Here is a 24,033-nt window from a genome sequence, read left to right as displayed (position 1 = left end):
CAGGCGGCTTTTTGGATTACAAAAACCAGAAAAAAAGTGCGGCTTAGAATCGAGTAAATATGGTAGTAAAATTCAACTCTCATTGCAACTCTTCAGTAATGCCGTAATGTAACTGCCTTAATAACTAATCTAACTGACATTCATTCATTATGTAAGGTGTTCACTTCTAAAGAAAGCATCTTCTTTTTTGCAGTTTTAAATTCTGATTGTAAGATAATAAAGAATTATTATTAGAAGAATTGTAATAACTATCGCCAGTGCATCTAGATCATCATCCTAACAATACATACTCCTCCTTTTTACTAATCTATTTAGTTATTTGTTTTAGTGACAACCCTATTTTTCCCTCATGATGTTTGATACTTCTCACTCGCTCCTTTTTTTTTACTTTTTAATTGGTCCTTGTTATGCTGTTGCAAGCAATTAAGGTATCTGGCAGCCAACCCTTGCATACCCCATTATATTACTTTTCATATTTGTATCAGCTAATGTTCTGGCAATCTCTATGATACTGCCTTTCCTTTGCAGTCTTTTTATGCTTTTCCGTCTTTTCGTTTTTAGGGTGTAGCTTGCAAAAGCACCCAACATTACAAACTCGCTAAACATTCTACAATAACCCATCATGCTTAGCAAACACACATTTGAAAATTCTACAAGATACAAACAAAAGGCTAATTACCATAATGCACAGCAGCCAATTTTGGAGGAACATATATGCCTTTCTTCTCAGCTTTTTCTGCTTGTTCTTCTTTTTCACTACCAGAGTCACTTTCATCTTCATCATCCAACTGTAAGAAGAAGTTAAAATTCTGCAAGTGTTACTTTCAGTACGAATAATACTCATGGTATTTTATTTGCGGTGAGGTACACTTAAAAAAATAAGCATGTTACTTGAATTATTTTGTAAATTTTTATTTAACTTTTGCCATGCAATTTAATCACAAAGCTGAACCACTCTATAAATGCAAAGGAAAGGAAAGAAGATTGGGGGCAATACTTTGTTGATGACATGGTTAATACAAAAAGGACAGGGAAGGAAATGTGCCATATTCATTTTAAATCATACTCGACTGAGGGAAATCGATAAAAACTGTTATCTGGCTGGCAAGACAAAGATTTTAATTCTCCTCCCCCAAAAGATTACAAACAGTAACAAAATGTGTATATGAATACACAAATACATACACAGCTTATTTGACATGTTTTTTTTTTTTTGTGCATCGTTTCCTCTGACACAGCTTTTAATTCTACCATAAACCATTTCCCCTCCTTCCATTCCTCAACTGCCATTATGAGAAATTACAAAAGAGTGTGTCAAGAAATAGCACTACGTATGAGATCAATATTATTTAATTTCCATCGATTGCATAATTTTATGCTGAACATACCTTTGTTATCATGTTGTCAGGATTAGCTCTGAAATTTGTTGCATCTTCACCACTTCCAGAACCAGTGACAGCAGTCTTAACCAATTTGTCAATCTGGTACTTCAACTTATGACCAATAGGTCTGATCTTCTCCAAAACTGTACGAATTTCAACAAGGCGATCTGCAGACATAAATGCTGGTATTAAAAACATGGAATGACACTGTAGCAAGAATACACATTACCTCTTAACAAATATGCAATAATCTGGAACGAACCAGAGAAGTGCTGCCACTGGTCAAAACCAATTTGACAACTCTAACAATTGATATACACATTCTTTGCGATATTCAGAAGTATTATGGTGATAGCTAGATCTGTCCATCAAATATAAACAATAGCTTCTTCCATCTTTGGCATTTACTGCATCATCAATATTCTACCAAACGATAAAAAGTGTGTGTGTGTGTGGGGGGGGGGGGGGGGGGGGGGGGCACAGGAATCACATTTCAAAGGATTGTTATTGTAATCCTCATCCATCTGTACATATTTTTGTTTCCTATGTTTCTGCTAAATCAATGCTGCACAGTTTCAATATACTTCAAGAACAGCATCATGAAATCACCAAAATAGCCGCAGTAATGTGTATTTATGTATTGACAATCAGTTTCAGTCAAGTGATCATCTTCATGTCCAGAATGTTATTACATCAGGATAAATGAAGGTTCTTGTTGATGTCAAGAACATAATCATTACCAGTGGCAGCATCTGTCACTTATACATGCTTCCACTGTCTTATATACTTTTTATATTAGTCAGTAAGTGTATAAACTGATACTTCATTGTACAACTCCGCATGATATCGCATCAAAGGTGTATCATAAACTCTCAATAACGCTGGAGAGGTTTCTTTCAATAGGACAAACTCAGTTTCTCTTCACAACCTCACACTATCCAAACTTGTGCTCAGACTTTAAACAACTGGAATGCTGAGAAAAGTCATGAGCAATATTTCATCGCACAGCCCCTGTCACCCATCATCCACAGGGTTAGCCACTTATCAAACATTTACGCACAAGAATAGATTGTTAATCAAAGTTGCTGCAACTGTCCACTCGATTTCACCCACACTTCAGTACTCAATTCAAAGGTTGAGAGTTGGCCAGAACTTGAATTTCATTGTGTGTTGAGTGGAAGTAGTTTACCAGATTTAAAATAAAGTGATAGAAATTTCGCCATTCCCATAGATAAGTGGCGGATTTGCAGTGGTAACAAAAGATCAAAAGGACGTGATTCACAGAGTCTCTCTTCTCCTTCAAAAGTATGCAGTTCTCATAATGAAAATGATCTGAATTTAATCAAAGTACGATGTTCTTTCATATCTTCCTCTGTTCCTATTAGCAACATTAGTTATAAACACAAAACAAAAGAGCATCAATATCATGTAGGTAATCGGACATGAGTATTTCACAGCATTCTTTTGAATAAAGAGGAACTACCACATAGTGTTCTTTGTTTGTAGATTTTACCAATGATGACTTGAAGCCTATAAAACTAAAGAGACTCCTTCAAACAAAACACTGAGACCATGTAAGTATGCCCATCAAATGTTTTAAGCATCATGAGTAACAACTAAAAGGAAATGTCAGATTCTTCACATAGAGGTATGAGCTCCTAAGAGAGCCTTAGGAGTATCTCTACTTAATTGCAGAATATAAATTCCCACACATTACTGGTGAGAAATTACTCCTTTCCGCAGGAATCAAAGTGTGTGACATAACGCGTGGAGAAAAGTTGGGCTGGAGTCTGAAGTCAATACCACTCTCAGTTGATACTGTGGCTCATCATATTAATGCAATAGCCACTGTGGGAAAAAAAACACCAACACCACACCTGCTTCTTGATAGCCCAAAATTCACCCTGCAACTTTATGACAGTACTGGTATCAGCAATCTTTCCCAGCTTCTTGTTTTTGTACCTTGCTGTTATGAAAATGGATGCACGAGGAGTTTCTAATTCGTAAAGGTCTGAAAGAGAGGACTAAAGCAAAGATATTTTCTTTCTTGTGAATTCCTTTTTTGTTGACAACTATGTATCATGTACAAACTGTTTTGGTATAAGTACCAATGGTGTGACAGCATTTAGTGGAAGTAAAGCAGGGTTCATGGCAACAGGAAAGGCATTGGCTTCTTAAGTAGTACAACCAGAAGTCAGTAAAGTGCTGAATGATGCAGGCAGTGTTGTAAATTTTGTGAGATCATACAAGCTTTAAACAGTAGGCTGTTTTCGTTCTTTGTGAGGAGATGGGTTCTACTCATGATTCACTTCCATTGCACAAGGAGGTATGTTGGTTGTCTCGTCGTAAAGTTCTTCATCAGGTCATGAAGCTGAAGGACGATTTTTGTCTTTTCCTATAGAACAGCAGCCTTACACTTGTGGCTCTATTTCTGGATGAAAAGGCTTCTTAATATTGTGACGCTTGGCCATCATTCTTGAGAAACTGAATGATACATCAGTATCACTTCAAGACCGAAATTGTAATATCATCTTTCTAAGAGAGAAAAGGTTTACAAGAAAACTTGCAATTTGGAAAACTCTGGTGTAGAAGGGTACCTGCGAGATGTTTTCTTGTCTGAATGATTTCATAATGGGAAATGAGTTGGATGTAGGTAAAATTTGTACAAGTGGCATAGTATTTCTTGAAAACTTTCATCAACAATTCTGGGACAAATTCCAGAACCCTGGATCTACAATTAGTTTGACGTGATCACAACAGACCACTTGTTAACAGTAGAACAGCAGGAGTTAATAGAATTCTCAAGTGATTGGACACTCTGAAATGAATTTAAATCTAAATCTTTTGAAAACTTTTGGCAGACCCTGAATGAATATCGCAGTTTAGCAAGAAAGGCAGTGGACATGTTATTACTCTTCACATCAACTTATGTGTATCAGTCAACATTTTTCATATTGGAATTAATCAAAAGACAAAACATCGGTCACGATTGCAGCTGGAAGGAGATCTTTGAGTTGCTGTTTCAAAGATTCAACCAGGACTGGAGACTGGATTGGCTTTCTTGACAAATTCAAGTACACATATCACATAAAATGTGCCAATGTCAGAAAATTTCTGAATTTCAACCATATGCCTTTTTACTCGCATTTATTTCCTTCTTAGATAAACAATTTTATTATAACCATTTTTCAATTGGCATTTAAATGTTAACTATTGTTCTATTGCCATTTGTACATCACAATATTTCAAATATTAAAACATTCTAAACGAAATAAAAGCTATATACATGGAAACAGTTAAACTTTAACTAACTAATTTGCAAAAAAAAATATTTAGTGAAACACACATAATTACTCAGTTCCAATAACTGCGCGCGAGCGCACACACACACACACACACACACACACACACACACCTGTGGTTATTTATGAACTAGTTGTAACTGTTAACTTTCACTACCTTTCAATAATATAAATGTATGATAATTTCAATCCTCGAGCTGGCACATTTATGTATAATGTGCACCAAATACAAGTAAAATTGTTTTTCACCATTCCATTATTGTTTCAAAATTGTGAGCCCATACCTATTCCTTCACCATTGCTTCAGCTAACATGGTGATAAATTGTGTTGTCAAACATTCAAATGCGCAACAGTAATATAAAATAGACAGGAAGTTGGGCCACAGAAGATTTACGATGTGTGCAAGAAAATGGCCCAGATTACGAGCTAGCAGCACAATCCCACAATGAGGCAGTTGTTTATGAGATAATTGGTAATAAAATAAGCAATAGGCTGGGATCTGATGCAACTATACTCTTTTATGCTTTAAGAGGGTCATTTACTGTGGGATAGCACCTCTCCATGGCAACAGTGTGATATCATAAAAGTTTAGTTCATTATTGTTTAACTGAACTGTGATTTAGCTCATATTATGTAAGTTTATTTCATTATTGTTTAATTAAACTAAGATTAAACTACAATTTTGCTCTTACATATCTACCTCGGTGACACAAAAGCGCTATTCTTTACATGTGTACAAAATAAGCTGTGCGGCTGCTCATGATATGAAAACTGCTGTGCCCGCTTGAGGGTTGAAAAACATTTAACTCTTATGTACTCGTAAGGACACTAATTATTATTACTGTTGTTGTTGTTGTTGTTGTAACTGACAGTTGCATATAATTAGAAGTAAACAGTATCGTGGACTGTTTTTGCGCCAAGTATGAGTGCTGCTGAAGGAGGAAAGAAAAATGGTGTGGAGGGGAGTGCAAAATAATGTTTCAGAAGGGGGACAAGATGGGAAAAGTTGGAGATTTCTTGATCTATGGGACATTAAACCTCAATTTCAATGTGCTTTTCCTTAACTTTCTGAGTAAATTACAGCTGCATTTACACAACTAATGCACTCCTGCCAATAATTTGACTGAATCTTGTTTCGACTCGGCTGTCTCTGCAGTCATGGGCCTGGAAATATTTCCTCAGCTTATTCTCACCATGTAACCAACAAAGTGACCCATGACAGTGCTGAATTCTGTGCTGTAATGCCCAAACGTAAGCTCTGGCTAGACCACTACAATTTCATTGTAAAAATAATATACGGTATCTGAATGCTAAACGCAAAAGTAATACAGAAGATGAGAAGCCAGAATTTTTAAATGCTATGAAGGAAATAAAATGAAAGAGGTATTTATAAGTTACTGGACGGTCATCTCCTACATCCACATAATTATCAAATTAATGATACAATCGGAGCACTAAGGTGGAGTCAGTCACACACACTATTCAACAAGCACTAACCTCGTGCTCAATGAATAAAAAAAAAGTGCTTGCCAAGCGTCACAAAGTTCTCACCACATAGCAAGCATACTGAACCCAATATGCACATATTACCATGCACCAAATCCATCTGTGAACAGTGAATATTTGAGGTGTCAGTATTTTGATTTCCATACAATTAACAAGCGATGATGAGACTAATTATTGCAGTATAATCAATAATCTGTCTTGCTGTAACCGTGAGAGTGTGTGCTTGGGTGTCTTGTGTAGAATTTGTGTAATTTTACAGGAAAAAGAGCAAGAGATTGAAAGATTGTGTGAATACTGCTTTCTGTTACATTTTTCTATGCTCCACACACCAGTCTGTTATAGGGGAGCAGTTGACTTTAAATTATTTTACATGTTGTCTTGGCCAGGAATTTTCATTATTGTTATCTGAAATTAGTCATGGTAGTGGGAAAAAGGGGGAGGGGCGAGGAAGGAAGATAGAAAGACCAAAAGAAAGAAAAAAAATCCAAAGGGCTTATTATTATTTGTGAAATCCTTCAATAACATCTAATCTCTCTGTCAAGGAAAGAAAGAAGGAAGAAAGGATGAATGAAGAAAAAAATTCAAAGGATTTATTGCTGTTTGTGGAATCCTTCAATAATCTCTCTCTCTCTCTCTCTCTCTCTCTCTCTCTCTCTCTCTCTCTCTCTCGTTTTGCTGATAATGTGAAAATATGCTGTCACTGACTGTATACCGTATTTACTCGAATCGAAGCCGCACTCAAATCTAAGCCGCACCTGAAAAATGAGACTAGAAATCAAGGAAAAAAATTTTCCCGAATCTAAGCCGCACCTGAAATTTGAGACTCGAAATTCAAGGGTAGAGAAAAGTTTTAGGCCATCTCCAAATCGAAACAAAGTTGGTTTATTGTAATATGAGACACAATTTAGGTCAAATGAATGACGATACAGCTACAGTAGTTTGGTTTGAGTCGTAAGCTTAGCAGTTAAGGTTTACCAGGTAGCCATTGCTATGCGTCAGGCACTCCGCCCGTATTTATACGGATACCCTTCCTTTTTCACGTGCTTCGTCTGGTTTGAATTGATTGCTTATTTTTCTTTGATATGATAAGCGCCGTTTTCTTTGTTACAGGTGTTTACGTCACTCTAAGCTGAAAATGCATTACTGTACTGTGTCATGCATTGTTTGTCGCATTCTGATAGGGCGCGTTTACGGCCCTTCAGCGCTCGCGGCATGGATTGCTTTTGTGCGCGCTACCGCCACTTAAAAAAAAAAGGGAGAGGAATCGTCTCATTAGCGAAACAATAGCAAGAGACTGCTGTTTGTTGTTACTTACACTACTGCTTTCTTTGATAATGATCAACAAGAACCAAATAATAGACTGTGTATGATAGATGATGTTCTGAACGAAAGTTTAGCGAAAATTTTTCTCCGTTTGAAAATCTTTGCAGGCGCCTCTTTAGTTCATTACATTCTGCACAGAAATCAGAGTCATCTTAGATTTAAAAATCTAGTCAATTGCCGTGCTTCATTTCTGACTGTATCACTATTAGGCATAAGAATAATGCGAATATAAACATGACATGAATATAATAGAGGGAAACATTCCACGTCGGAAAAATATATCTAAAAACAAAGATGATGAGACTTACCAAACAAAAGTGCTGGCAGGTCGATAGACACACAAACAAACACAAACATACACACAATATTCTAGCTTTTGCAACAAACGGTTGCTTCATCAGGAAAGAGGAAAAGAGAGGGAAAGACGAAAGGATGTGGGTTTTAAGGGAGAAGGTAAGGAGTCATTCCAATCCCGGGAGCGGAAAGACTTACCTTAGGGGGCAAAAAGGACAGGTATACACTCGCACGCACGCACATATCCATCCGCACATACAAAGACACAAGCAGTCTGCCAGTGCTTTTGTTTGGTAAGTCTCATCATCTTTGTTTTTAGATATATAAACATGACATGATATGTATATTCTTCCGCGTTTGCTGTTGTCTCACTCTATTTTCGTAGTTTATTAGGCAGACAGGGTTTAAATGAGATAGCAGCAACCACGAAACAATACATGGCAAAATGCTTATATTCGTATTATTCTTATGGTGAAGAAAATACTGCATGTGATTCACAATTCATAAAAGTTCCTATTAGCAACCATCTCTTCTCACAGGTAGGAAAAAATTCAGAACGTAGAGTTGGCCATATTGACACACATCCCAAACAGTCTTGCCAGTCGGATTTTCGTAGTACATTGAAATGCTGCTGCATTTGAAGATGTACAATATGGAATTTGTATTTACTTCGTTGGATAATGTGCCAAAATGCAGTGGTCGAAACTCGGGGCGGAGGAAAAAAGCTCGTCGTCCACCTGTTTTTTTAATTTATTTACTGACGCAGAGGTTTTGGTGCCATTATTTATCTTTGTGCCTACAAAGCATGCCTGTGTAGCGCTACATATATTCGACGGCAGAAGTTAGTTGTGGCGGCACCCACCAACATTTTTCAGAACGTCCGCTTGCTTTGCACTCGATTCTAAGCCGCAGGCGGTTTTTTGGATTACAAAAACCGGAAAAAAAGTGCGGCTTAGATTCGCGTAAATATGGTAGATTTTTGAGGAACAGGTTACTTTCTAGACATGTCTCCCCTTCCTTGGGGAGGCAAGGAGGACAGGTTGAGAAGGTTGAAAAGATGGGGCAGGTCACTTGGAGCCCAGAATGTGAGGTGCCCACATGTTGTGACGAAGAGAGGAGACAAAGGTGCCACAAAGAGGAGGTGGTCAAAGATAGTACACTGGTAAGCACTGTGTGACCTTCAGTCTTTCATCCTAGGGGTGAAGGAGACCATGTGAAAAGTGAAGATGGATATGAATATTGCAACTAAAAAACACTGCAATTAAAAGCTAGAAGAAATGAGATGCATAAAAAGAAGAGAGATTGGTGAGAGGGAGAGGAGAGAGGGAAAGTTGAATGAGAATAAAGTGAAAAAAATAAAAAGCAATGAAGAAAATAATTAAATAATATTTAATAATCTATTTTTTATTTATTGCATTTTTCTTATTTTGTTCTAACCCCCCCCCCCCCCCCCACCTTCTTTCTAGCTCTTAATTGCATTCTTAATTTCATTTCTTTTCCTCTTAATTCATCTCTATTTCTCATATAGTCGTCACTTCTAGACTGAAGCTGGCACAGCACTTACCAATATACTATCTAAGACCACCTCCTGTATTTACATAGGTAAGTTATTCTCATTCTGGGATCTGAGAGACCTTCCCCAACCTATACCTCTTTCACTAACTTATTCCTCTTTCCTCACTGACAAAGGAATTAATAGTTCCAAAAACTAGGATGGTCTTCTTTTACTTTTATGTATGTGTGTGTGTGTGTGTGTGTGTGTGTGTGTGTGTGTGTGTGTCAGCAGTACTAAGAATTTCACATCCTGAAGGAGGGTGCTGACAAGGCACTCCAATTCATAATCTGAAAACATATTTTTTTGTCGGTTACAACATTTTCCCCAATACTCAGTTCCTTTCTCATTTTTTATTCAGTTCTTGCACACTCAGATATGGTTGAAAGTTTTTTCAAGCAATTCCTGATATTTTTCTATGTTCTTGTTAATCTTAGGGAGGTCTATGACCAGACACATGACTCGTCACAGCCATTTTCTTCTTACAGAAAAAACAGAATATACTAATTATTTCTACACAGAGTAAAATATACAGTGGCATTTGTGCATAGTAATGGTAAAGAATACATTACTTACCTATCGCTGGATCTCCTTCAATTTTTCTTCCAGAGCACTTACGCAGAACAACATATGTCAAGTTAATTAAGTAGCTTAACAACATATGATACTTCATTTCCAAGAAACTCAGGCCCTGAAACAGATATTATTGCTTCCATTCTGAATTCGTAAACAAAAGTAAAGAAAGAATAAGGATTTAAGAGAAAGAAGGAATATTAGGATGACTGTACCATTGCAATGAAGTCATTAAACGGATGAGTACAAGGACAGTAACTAATACACAAATGGATCAGAAGTCACCAGTTAAAATAAATCTCTTCCTTAAAACAAAGAGAAGCTTAAAAATAAAAGAGCAGTTGTCCAATTCAATAAACAGACCTACACACCAACACACTTATCTTAGATATTCTAATGTCATATAATTACGCATATTGTTACTATTCCACATTTTAGCTACATTTATCCTTCTGCAGCCTTAAACATTGTTACTTTATTGGAAAATTCTTCTATGGTCTAAAATCTTCTAGTCTACAGAGTAATTAAAATCAACTCTCAATGCTACTGACAAGTTGCAAGTCAGTAGCCATTATCGCTTGCTAATATGATTTTAGAATATATGAAGCACTTTCTTAACAACAGGTTACAAGCTCTTTTAAGATGATTTTATTTTGCAGACCTCTCTCAACATAATTTTTTTTCTAAATACTTCTGATAATTCGAGGTGGCAGAAATGTTACCTAAAAGATAAATCCTTGAAGATTTTTAATTTCCCGCATACAATTTATAGCCAACAGTGTGTGGACACATTCACATTCATTCATTCACGTATTGTGTTCCATAAATTTCACCCCGTAGAGCCTTCAGGGACATGGACTGAGTGAACGTACACATTAAAATGTGGAAGCAGCCACCGTAGGCCACTTTAATTCCACGTAGCCTATATGGGTTTCAGTTGAACTAGATGAGTTAGGAATGGCCTTGGAAAGCAGTCCGAGAAAATCACTGTGCACGATGGTGTGTTACTAGCATCTGCTCACAGAGCTGTGTACAAACAGAGTGAAACCATACAAAATAAATGGTGGTGCCATTTCAATGGTAGATCAAGATGTCCTGTACAGTGTGGACAGGGTGTTATACTGATTCCCCCGCCAAGTCTGAGGTGCTGTCATTCACTGAGACCGAGCCAGTACGACTCGCTTCACCTTTCTTGGAGAAATCTGTTTTGTATAATGTAAGGCGGGAAATAAAAGGATATGGGTCTATTAATCATTGGCAGTTCAAACATACGGTGAATGAAGATACCCTTTCAGCAAATAGCACCAAGGGACAGGAAAGGCACCAGGTGCACCCAGTGTGTATGTCTGAAGGCCTGATTCAACATGTTGAAGAGGCTATTCCAACAGCCACTGAGGGTAGAGGGTGCAAGCACCTGCAGATAGTGGCACACATTGGAACAAATGATGCCTGTTGTCTGGGCTCCGATGACATACTTGGATCATTCTGCAAGTGGCAGAGAATGTTGAGAAGAGTAGCCTTGCGCATGGAGTTTCAACAAATTTCATAATTTGAAGCATTGCACCCAGAACTGATCGTGGCCCCTTGGTTTCAAGTTGTGTGGAAGGACGGAACCAGAGACTTCGAAAGTTGTGTGTCTAGTTAGGCTGTGACTTCCTGGTTGTGCACTACATGTCAGAGGCTGCTACCCAGGTAGTTGCTGTGTGTGTGTGTGTGTGTGTGTGTGTGTGTGTGTGTGTGTGTGGTGCACACAAGGTTTTTTTTAGATTAGGTGACTCTCCATCCTATCCAGAAAAACGACAGCTGTAGGAAACCCAGAATTGTCAGTGTAAGATTGAAAGAAATGCCTCCCTTGGTTGAGAATATTGCGATCCTAATGGTTTAACTCCCAAAGCTTTCACTATAAAGTGGAACAATTTGAAGCTCTCCTGCAAAGTAGTGACGGTCACATAATACTAAGTACAGAAAGCTGGTTGTAACCTGAAACTGATAGCGGTGAGATTTCTGGGGAAAATTGAAGTGTACATTGAAAGGATAGGCAAATGGGAAATAGAGGTGGTGTACTTGTCGCAGTAGATAAGAAACTCATTTTATCGAGACAGAAACTGAAGCTGCAAGTGAGATTGGTTGGGCGAGACTCAGTATCATGGGTGGGCATAAAATGACAGTTGAATCTTTCTATTGTCCACCAGACACATCTCCTGAAGTAACCAAAAACTTTAAGAAAACCTCAGTTCACTTGTACGTAAGTTCCCCAATCGTGCTGCAATCATCAGTGGAGACTTTCATCACCCAACAATTAATTGGGAAAATTACAGCTTTGTTAGTGACGACATCCTGTGAAACATTACTAAATGCTTTCTCTGAAAACTAACTAGAACGTATAGTTAGGAACACCACTCATTGAGGAATATATTGGATCTAATGGCAACAAACAGACCTAACCTCTTTGAGAATCTCCACATCGAAACTGGTATCAGGATCACGACACAATGTTGGCAACAAAGATTACCAAAGTACAACTAAAACAAACAGAAAGATACACAGGTTCAGTAAACTAAATAACAAATCAGATCATATCTCAATGAGTTAGTAGAGGCACTATGGCTCAATTTTAAATAATACAGTAAAACTTCGTAGACACGAATCCGAAGGGACCGAAAAATCAGGAGTTCGTGTTAAGTGAAAAACACAGATTTTAATAAGTACACATGTACAACAGTACATTAACGTGTAATACACTATACTATCAATCACGTTATTGTGGACTTATAACACTATAAAGTGATTGTAAAATTACAAGTACTCACAAATTATGTACGTTACTTTCTTGGAAAAAATTTGGTCATGGAAATGATAATAATTTGTAATTTCACAACCAATTGTAATGATAGCGACCGTAAACCCAGCAGTGATATCAGATATTGAAGCGAAACGTTCTTAACAGTCCAAGGCTGTAAACATCTCCTGACGGGTAGGTGGAATGGTATCTATATTCTCTTCCTCTTCACTTTCTTCTGATGGCCCTTCTTGCACCTCGTTCACAGAGTTTGGCACATCCGATTCCACAGAAGTACATACGGCAACATCGTCGTCTACACTAATGAATTCTTCAAAACTAATTCCAAGGTTCGCAAACGTCCTGCAGAACTGTCCATTCATCAGATGAAGTAGCATCTTCTAACTCGAGGACATCTTCAGTGTTGCTACATCTCCAAGCTCTGTTAAAGCACTTCTCTATATGATGTGGCGTTACTAAGTTCCAGGCTGCTGCGATGGCTTTTATTGTGTCAAGCAGACTCCAATTTGGGATTGCACTATTGTTTTCAGCAGCACGAATTGCAGCTCTTACAAGTTGCTTATGATAAGCTCTCTTTATGAGAGAGATTATGCCTTGGTCCAAAGGCTGAAGGCGGCTTGTGGCGTTGGGTGGAAAAAACTGAACCTTTATGTTGGATAGGTTCAGATCACGAACATTATGGGCAGTACATCTGTCCAATATAAGAAGAACATGTCCAATATAAGAAGAACGTGTCCAATATAAGAAGAACATGTCTATTTTAAGCAACCATTCGACTGTTGAAACGAAGAAGCCACTTCCAAAAATGATGTGCCATCGATCCAAGCTTTCTTGTGATGAGAGTAGATGCAAGATAAAGTGTCCATATTTAGGTTTTTAAAACAACGTGGTTTCTCGGATTTACCGATAACCCAGGGACGAAACTTATCACCGCCGTCAGCATTACAGCACAGTACAACAGTCACACATTGTTTGCTTCATGCTCCACCATGACACTTATCACCTTTTATCCCCAGGGTGTGAGTTGGAAAAAGATTGTAGAAAAATCCAGTTTCATCCATGTAAAATACATCACACGAGGCATACTTTTCCCTCAATCGGTTGAATTCATGCAACCAGCTGTTCGCACTTTCTTCATCAACTTTACTTGCTTCACCACAAATTTGTACAGATGAAATTGAATGTCTCTTTTGGTACCGATCCAACCAACCAGCAGAACAACGGAAGTCTTCGATGCCCATATCTTTAGCAATATCATTTGCTTTTGACTGCATCACAGGGCCAGTTAAAGGTATGTTAGATACATGCATATGATTGAACCATTCTAGCAATAATGTCTCGATGTCTTCATACTTGGCGATGCAAAGTCGTTTAGATTTGTTTCCAGAACCTGATGCCGCAGCATTAATAATTTTTTTCTCGATTCTTAATAATCGTAGATAAAGCAGATTTAGGTATTCCAAACTGCTCTGCAATTGCTGTTTTCTTGGTACCACGGTCCACTTCATCTAGAATCTTAAGCTTTAAGTGTACATTTAGAGCTGTCTGTTTCCTCTTTGACATTTTCGCGTGTTACGGTACCGGTTGTAACTGTAGTTTTTATTCAGTATTCCAACTCGATACAACTACGACTAACAGAACACCTCTCAAATCTGGCACTGAGTACGTTCCTAAATGCTGCAGCACACATTATTGAATGTCTTACAATGTACAGCATACGCTGATCGTTGAGGTGATAAATTGCGGCTACCGACCTACAATACGTTAAAAATGAGTCAACGATAAGTATAATTAGCTTTGTAGCTACATTTCCTACATTCATTTCGGAAAAAAAATTACGCTTTAGAATACTCTAAGGTCGGAAGTTTGTGTTTACAAGAAATAGTGATGATGATGATGAAGTCTCATACTTCTTTACAGAGCGTAGGGGAACGACGCGGGGGACCCGCGCCGCCTTACTAGGCAAGTCCTAGTGGGGATGAATGATGATGATGAAAACGACACAACACCCAGTCTTCTCGAGGCAGGAAAAGTCCCTGACCCCGCCGGGAATCGAACCCGGGACCCCATGCTCGGGAAGCGAGAACGCTACCGCGAGACCACGAGCTGCGGACTAAAGAAATAGTCTACTGCATAATAGGTATAAAACAAAGCGTAGGACTATAGATCGAGATGCTAAACGAAACACATTTGGCTGTCAAGAGTGCAATGCATGAAGCCTTCAATGACTACCAATGCAGAATATTGTCAAATGATATTTCATAAAACCCAAAGAAATCCTGGTCATCTGTAAAGACTGTTAGTGGCACCAAAGTCATGACCCCCGTCCCTACTGAATGAGACATGAAATGAAATTGAGTGTAGCAAAACAAAAGCTGAAAGCATGGCTCTGTTCCTTTACAAAGGAAAATCTATGAGAATTGTCCCAATATAATCCTTGTACCACTGAAAAGATTTTAGTAAAATCAGTATTAATGTCAATGGTACTGAGAAACAGCTGAAACTGTTAACACTGAACAAAGCTCCAGGGCCCGGCAGAATCCCTATCAGGTATTATACTGAATTTGTTGCTGACATCTCTTCTGACTATAATCTCTTGTAGATCCCTCGAACAAAAGAGCACGCCCAATAGTTGGAAGAAAGCATAGGTAACACCCATCTACTAGAAGGATAGTAGAAGTGAATCCACGAAACTACTACCCAATATCTCTGACATCAATTTGTTGTACGATCTTATAACATATTCTGAGCTCAAACATAATCTACATCTACATTGATACTCCGCAAGCCACCAAACGGTGTGTGGCGGAGGGCACTTTACATGCCACTGTCATTACCTCCCTTTCCTGTTCCAGTCGCGTATGGTTCGCGGGAAGAACGACTGTCTGAAAGCCTCCGTGCGCGCTCTAATCTCTCTAATTTTACATTCGTGATCTCCTCGGGAGGTATAAGTAGGGGGAAGCAATATATTCGATATCTCATCCAGAAACGCACCCTCTCGAAACCTGGCGAGCAAGTTACACCGCGATGCAGAGCGCCTCTCTTGCAGAGTCTGCCACTTGAGTTTGTTAAACATCTCCGTAACGCTATCACGGATACCAAATAACCCGGTAACGAAATGCGCCGCTCTTCTTTGGATCTTCTCTATCTCATCCGTCAACCCGACCTGGTACGGATCCCACACTGATGAGCAATACTCAAGTATAGGTCGAACGAGTGTTTTGTAAGCCACCTCCTTTGTTGATGGACTACATTTTCTAAGCACTCTCCCAATGAATCTCAACCTGGTACCCGCCTTACCAACAATTAATTTTATATGATCATTCCACTTCAAATCATTCCGCACGCATACTCCCAGATATTTTACAGACATAACTGCTACCAGTGTTTGTTCCGCTATCATATAATCATACAATAAAGGATCCTTCTTTCTATGTATTCACAATACATTACATTTGTCTATGTTAAGGGTCAGTTGCCACTCCCTGCACCAAGTGCCTATCCGCTGCAGATCTTCCTGCATTTCGCTACAATTTTCTAATGCAGCAACTTCTCTGTATACTACAGCATCATCCGCGAAAAGCCACATGGAACTTCCGACACTATCTACTAAGTCATTTATATATATTGTGAAAAGCAATGGTCCCATAACACTCCCCTGTGGCACGCCAGAGGTTACTTTAACGTCTGTAGACGTCTCTCCATTGATAACAACATGCTGTGTTCTGTTTGCTAAAAACTCTTCAATCCAGCCACACAGCTGGTCTGATATTCCGTAGGCTCTTACTTTGTTTATCAGGCGACAGTGCGGAACTGTGTCGAACGCCTTCCGGAAGTCAAGAAAAATAGCATCTACCTGGGAGCCTGTATCTAATATTTTCTGGGTCTCATGAACAAATAAGGCGAGTTGGGTCTCACACGATCACTGTTTCCGGAATCCATGTTGATTCCTACATAGTAGATTCTGGGTTTCCAGAAATGACATGATACGCGAGCAAAAAACATGTTCTAAAATTCTACAAGAGATCGACGTAAGAGATATAGGTCTATAGTTTTGCGCATCTGCTCGACGACCCTTCTTGAAGACTGGGACTATCTGTGCTCTTTTCCAATCATTTGGAACCCTCCGTTCCTCTAGAGACTTGCGGTACACGGCTGTTAGAAGGGGGGCAAGTTCTTTCGCGTACTCTGTGTAGAATCGAATTGGAATCCCGTCAGGTCCAGTGGACTTTCCTCTATTGAGTGATTCCAGTTGCTTTTCTATTCCTTGGACACTTATTTCGATGTCAGCCATTTTTTCGTTTGTGCGAGGATTTAGAGAAGGAACTGCAGTGCGGTCTTCCTCTGTGAAACAGCTTTGGAAAAAGGTGTTTAGTATTTCAGCTTTACGCGTGTCATCCTCTGTTTCAATGCCATCATCATCCCGTAGTGTCTGCATATGCTGTTTCGAGCCACTTACTGATTTAACGTAAGACCAGAACTTCCTAGGATTTTCTGTCAAGTCGGTACATAGAATTTTACTTTCGAATTCAATGAACGCTTCACGCATAGCCCTCCTTACGCTAACTTTGACATCGTTTAGCTTCTGTTTGTCTGAGAGGTTTTGGCTGCGTTTAAACTTGGAGTGGAGCTCTCTTTGCTTTCGCAGTAGTTTCCTAACTTTGTTGTTGTACCACGGTGGGTTTTTCCCGTCCCTCACAGTTTTACTCGGCACGTACCTGTCTAAAACGCATTTTACGATTGCCTTGAACTTTTTCCATAAACACTCAACATTGTCAGTGTCGGAACAGAAATTTTCGTTTTGATCTGTTAGGTAGTCTGAAATCTGCCTTCTATTACTCTTGCTAAACAGATAAACCTTCCTCCCTTTTTTTATATTCCTATTAACTTCCATATTCAGGGATGCTGCAACGGCCTTATGATCACTGATTCCCTGTTCTGTACATACAGAGTCTTGAACAGAATGACCTCCTCAATGCCGACCAGCAGGATTCCCAAAACATCGATCATGTGAAACCTAGCTCACACTTTTCTCACATGACATACTGAAAGCTTTGGATCAAGGCAATCAGGTAGACACTGTATTTATTGATTTCTGAAAAGCATTATTGTTAAAAGTTCGATCATATGAGCTATCAAGTGAAATTTGTGACTGGATTGAGGACTTTTTGGTAGTGAGGGCACAGCATGTTATCTTGAATAGAGTGTCATCGTAAGATATAGGAGTCACTTCAGGTGTGCCTCAGGAAGTGTGCTGGGACCCCTGCTGTTCATGCTGTATATTAATGATCTTGCAGGCAACATTGATAGTAACCTCATACTTTTTGCAGATGATCCAGTTACCTATAATGAAGTACTATCTGAAAGAAGCTGCATGTATATCCAGTCACATCTTGATAAGATTTCATAGTGGCGCAAAGACTGGCAATTTGCTGTAAATGTTCAGAAATGTAAAATTGTGCCCCTCACAAAATGGAAAAAACACAGTGTCGTATGACTACAATATCAATGAGTCACAGATGGAATTGGCTAATGCCTACAAATACCTTTGTGAGGATATGAAACGGAATGATCACATAGGCTCAGTCGTGGGTAAAGCAGGTGGTAGATTTCAGTGCATTGGTAGAACACTAGGGAAGTGCAATCAGTGCGGAGATTTCTTACCACCAGCAGAGAATACTGCTCTAGTGAGTCGACCTGTATCAAATAGGACTGACAGGGGATACTGAATGTATACAGAGATGTGCAGCACAAATGGTCACAGGTTTATTTGACCCGTGGGAGTGTGTTACAGTGATGCTGAAGAAACTGAACTGGTAGACTCTTGAAAATAGATGTAAAGTACCCCAATAAAGTCTGCAAACATATTTTCAAGAACCGGGTTTAATGATGACTGTAGGAATATATTACAACCGCCTACATACTGCTCCCATAGGGATTCTGAGGACAAGATTAGAATAATTACAGCATGCACAGAGGCATTCTTCTCCAGCTCCGTATGTGAATGGAACAGCAAGAAACCCCAATAACTGGTGCAGTGGGATGTACCCTCTGCCATGCACTTCCCGGTGGTTCGCAGACTAGTGATGTAGATGTAAAGCACTGACTGACTAATTCTAATCAAACTAGACATATAAATATGTAACTGCCTGCAGATTTGAATTAATGATATTTTTTTGTGGTTCTTAAATTGTAATACCTAGATGTGTCCAATAGCCTTGTGTAACAAAAATGATTGACTCCATAACCGTCACATTTCACACTTCCTGTATGAAAAACAAATTTTAAAGCAACAGCTGGATTTCACAATGGACTAATGCAGCAAAGTTTGAAATTCCACAAATAGTTTGTCAGTTATCATTTAAATATTCTTTGGGCACCAACAAATGAATTTGTGTAACACATTATTGAGCTATGATTTTAAATCATCGTTTATGCCTAAACAATGATACGTGAAAATCGGTTTAGAAATGCATTTGGCGAAGAAGTCCCTTACAGCAACAACTTACAATCAGTAGTGAATTCAAAAAGAGAGAAGTTTTTTCCTTAGTGATGAATTTTGTGGAGGACACCCAACAACTGCTTTTATTGAGGAAAATACTACTGCTGTTTGAGCAATGCCTGAAGAAGATCAATGGACATCTTATTACTTTATTTGGATGGCACTGAGCATTGAGAGTGTTTTAGTTTAGTGGTATTGTGGACTTCTTTTAGCTATATACATCACGCAAACTGATAGATATTGGAACTGTTGAGCAGTGTGTGGTTTTGTGGTATCATGGACTTTGCTTTACCTATATGGGCCAAATGAAATTTATGGTACTGAATTTTCGAGCTGTGTGTGGGTTCACGATATTGTGGATGTCTTTTGAGCTATACAGGCCAAGTGAAATTTCCAGTACTGAGGTTCTGGAGCTACATGTGTGTTTGTGGTATCATTGACTTCACTTGAGCTATATACGTTAAGTCGAATTTCTTCCCCAAGATCAGCTTCTACCAGTTTTTCCATTCGTCTGTAAAGAATTCGTGTTAGTATTTTGCAGTCCTGACTTATTAAACTGATAGGTCGGTAATTTTCACAAATGTCGACACCTGCTGTCTTTGGGATTGGAATTATTGTGTCTGAGGCTATTTCACCTGTCTTATACATCTTGCTCACCAGGTGGTACAGTTTTGTCATGTACAGCTGTCCCTAGGCTATCAGAAGTTCTAATGAAATGCTGTCTACGTCCTGGGCCTTTTTTTACTTAAGTCTTTCAGCGCTCTGTCAAATTCTTCATGCAGTATTGTATCTCCCATTTAAATTTCATCTACGTCCTCTTCCATTTCCATAATATTGTCCTCAAGTACATCGCCCTTGTATAGACCCTCTATATGCTCCTAACTTTCTGCTTTCCCTTCTTAGCTTAGGACTGGTTTTCCATCTGCGCTCTTGATATTCACACAGGTGGTTCTCTTTTCTCCTAGGGTCTCTTCAATTTACCTGTAGGCAGTAGCTATCTTACTCCTAGTGATATATGGCTCTACATGGTTATATTTGTCCTCTAATCATTTTGCACTTCCTGTCAATCTCATTTTTGAGACATATGTATTCCTTTTCTCCTGCTTCATTTACTGTATTTTTATATTCTCCCCTTCCATCAATTAAATCCAATATCTCTCCTGTTACCCAATGATTTCTACTTGCCCCCGTCTTTTTACCTACTTGATCCTCTGCTGCCTTCACTATTTCATTTCTCAAAGCTATCCATTTTTCTCTACTGTATTTCTTTCCCCCTGTATTTGCCAATTGTTTGCTAATGCTCTCTCTGAAATTCTTTACAACCTCCGATTCTTTCAGTTTATCCAGGTCCCATCTCCTTAGATTCCTAACTTTTTGCTGTTTCTTCAGTTCTAGTCTAAAGTTCATAACCAATAAATTTTGGTCAGAGTCCACATCTGCCCCTGGAATGTCTTACAATTTAAAACCCGGTTCTGAAATATATGTCTTACCATTATCTTCCAGTGTCTCCAGGCCTTTTCCATATATACAGCCTTCTTTCATGATTCTTAAACCGAGAATTAAGTTATGCTCTGTGCAAAATTCAACCAGGTGGCTTCCTCTTTCATTCCTTACCCCCATTCCATATTCACCTACTACTTTTCCTTCTCTTCCTCTTTCCTACTCTTTCCTTCACTCACTATCACTTCACTATCTGAATAATTTCTTTTATTGCATCATACATTTCTTCAATATCTTCATCATCTGCGGAGCTAGTTGGCATATAAACTTGTACTACTGTGGAAGGCATGGGCTTCACATCTATTCTAGCTATAATAATGCATTCACTATGCTGTTCATAGTAGCTTATCCGCACTCCTACTTTTTTAATTCATTATTAAACCTACTCCTGCATTACCCCTATTAGATTTTGTATTTATAATCCTGTATTCACCTGACCTTGTTCCTCCTGCCACCGAACTGCACGAATTCCCACTATAACTAACTTTAACCAAATCAATTTCTCTTTTTAAGTTTTCTAACCTACCTGCCCATTCCAATCTCTGATCTGCAAAACGCCAGTTTTGTTTCTCCTGATAACGACGTCTTCCTGAGCTGTCCCCACCTGGAGTTCCGAATGGGGGACTATTTTACCCAAGAGGACATCATCATCATTTAACCATAGAGTAAAGCTGCATGCCCTTGGGAAAAATTATGGCTGTAGTTTCCCATTGCTTTCAGCCATTCACAAAACCAGCGCAGCAAGGCCATTTTGATTAATGTCACAAGGTCAGATCAGTCAATCATCCAGACTGTTGTCCCTACAAATATTGAAAAGGCTGCTGCCCCTATTCCTGTACCACATGTTTGTTTGGCCTCTCAACAGGTACCCCTCCTCTGTGGTTGCGCCTATGGTACGGCTATCTGTATTGCTGGGACATGAAAGCTTCCCCACCAACAGTTAAGTCCATGGTTCATGGGGGGCCATATAAATACACAATAAACATTCCCAAACAAATGGTCGTGATGGTGAGACAAGAAATTCAGACATATAAAAAGGGTGATGACTCTGTTAAAATTTATGAAAATAAACAGATACTGATATCAGTGGAAGCTAAGCTATAACAGATTCTACTCTCTTGATGCGACAGTAGTTACAAAACTTTGTGGTGCTACAGTTTGTGTCCAATTACTGCCAGTGCTGCAGATGTCAAGTTAATAACATTATGTGTAGCATTGCAGTAGACATTCCACATAGTAGTGACTGCCATGTTGCACACATAGGCTTGTTTCTTTCAAATTGAAGCAATTTTAGATCCATATTGGGAGCCACCTACAATTCCATGGAGAAGTATTGTTAGAATAACCAAGAGAATGAAGTAAGGAAAATAACTACCAGTGTTGATGAACACACCTTCCTAGAACTAACAAACAACTTATTGCAATAAATAAATATCAGTATTAGGACAAATATGTCAATATTGCACTTTCACAAATCATATAAATATTCTTTTTTCTGTGTATTTTCTACTTTTGTACGCTGACACTTGGCAAAAGGCACACCACAAGCATGTGTAATATCTACATTAAATAAGATAGGCACAGCTTGTCCCCTACACATCACTTCATTGCCAACATTGGAAATCTCTGGGTGGGGCAAAACTTGTATCCTCCACACCCCACTCGCACTTTGTATGCCAACAGAAGTTTAACAAAATGGTATCAATTACAAATCCCTTCATCCTGAAGTCCCTATAAGCAAGAGCAATTAGGCAAGTGCTGAAATTGTTGACAATTTTCTGTAAACTATGTTAGTAAGGCATTAGAAACATATATGACTTCCTTGATTCTGAGAGTTTGTGGTTGGAATACTCTTCTCTTAATTGGAGGAATACAAGGCATTGGAGGTATATAAGTTACTGCAATTCTAACCACAATGAGACTGGAAATAAATGTGAATGGATTGAATTCTGAACATTAGTTACAAGGTGATATTCAGTTTTGGAATATGACTATACTGCAATCAAAATTACTTAGTGATTACAGATTGTAGTGGTGGGTGCCAGTGTTGCCAGCATGCAGTCAGCAACGCTTCACAGAGTGCTGAATGTAACCTACAAAACAAGAAAGACAATAGCATGTAGTGCTCGAAAATGAACTATGACTAAATGGAGGCTGGGCTGTATCATTTGACTTGGTGAAACATCTAGTATGTTTAATTGGAATATAGAATGTAGATAAATGACTTTCAACTGAGATACCCGAGACTCTAAAATTAACTTAATGTGACAACATATCCCTCCCATCACTACATTGAATGTGTAGTGTACTTCCTAGGAATGAAATCCGTGAAGAGAGAATAAAGGGGAAGAAATGGTTTAAGGCAACATTCAGCTGTTTTTTGGACACTGTCTTCATTTTCAAAAAGTGACCAGACATTAAAAGAAAGCAAAAAGAATATGAAAACAAATATCAGCTGAATATTTGATTTAGTTGTGCTTGCATGGTTCAATCAGATTAACTGCTACTGAAAGCCAGACATTATGAATGATGACACACACACACACACACACACACACACACACACACACACACACACACACAAAAACCCACAACGACAGTCTCTGACAGCTGAAGCCAGAAACGCTTTGGCTGCCATAGACTGTGCTCATGTGCGAGTGAGATGCGTTTGCATGCGTGTGTATAAGCGTGTGTTTTCGACCAAGGGCTTGTTGGCCGAAAGCTCATTTTGTGACAGTCTTTTTGTTGTGCCTCTCTGTGACTCAGCAGCTCCCTTATATGATGAGTAGCAACTATCCTTTTCATAATAATGTTACATTCCATCCTGGATTTTCCACTGTTTGCTAGATAGACATTTGTACTTAAGTCCCAAAATAGTTGTTTTTTCATAGACTTTCCATTCTATAACACTTGCATTATTAATTACATAATCAAGAAAGTGTTATAATTAAAACATCATCATCATCCATTTTCTGCAAACCACTTTTAACAGTGTTCCAGAGGATATGCCCCATTGTATCCACTATTTGGGCTTTTTCCTGCTATATTCATGTATGGAGTGAAGGAAGAATGTTGTAATTAATCCTCTGATCTTGTCCTACAGACTCACATAGGAGCAATACATAAGTGGTTGTGTATATCCCCAGTCATCATTTAATGTTGGTTCTTGAAACTTTACAAATAGTTATAGATTTTTTTAGCTTTATCAGAAGATGGCAAACCAAGGATTGCACTTTCTAAGAGGGCAACATAAAATGAATGAATACAATCAGGGTTATGCAGGTGACACATAACTGAA

General features: G+C 38.7%; 1 protein-coding gene across 1 annotated transcript in view; it reads right to left on the bottom strand.

Moving 5' to 3' along the window:
• The window catches only part of LOC126484230 (neuroguidin-A), a 69,927-nt gene that overhangs the window by 44,163 nt on the left and 1,731 nt on the right, over window positions 1-24,033 (bottom strand). Inside the window, exons 3-5 of the mRNA XM_050107645.1 lie at window positions 9,937-10,051; window positions 1,389-1,549; window positions 680-788 (exon numbers count right to left, since the gene is read on the bottom strand). Of these exons, the coding sequence (XP_049963602.1) occupies window positions 680-788; window positions 1,389-1,549; window positions 9,937-10,051 (385 nt within the window). The remainder of the gene's footprint in view (window positions 1-679; window positions 789-1,388; window positions 1,550-9,936; window positions 10,052-24,033) is intronic.

The sequence above is a fragment of the Schistocerca serialis genome, chromosome 6 (genome assembly GCF_023864345.2).
Source record: "Schistocerca serialis cubense isolate TAMUIC-IGC-003099 chromosome 6, iqSchSeri2.2, whole genome shotgun sequence".
Lineage (NCBI taxonomy): Eukaryota > Metazoa > Arthropoda > Insecta > Orthoptera > Acrididae > Schistocerca > Schistocerca serialis.
This window is presented reverse-complemented; position numbering and strand designations above follow the sequence as displayed.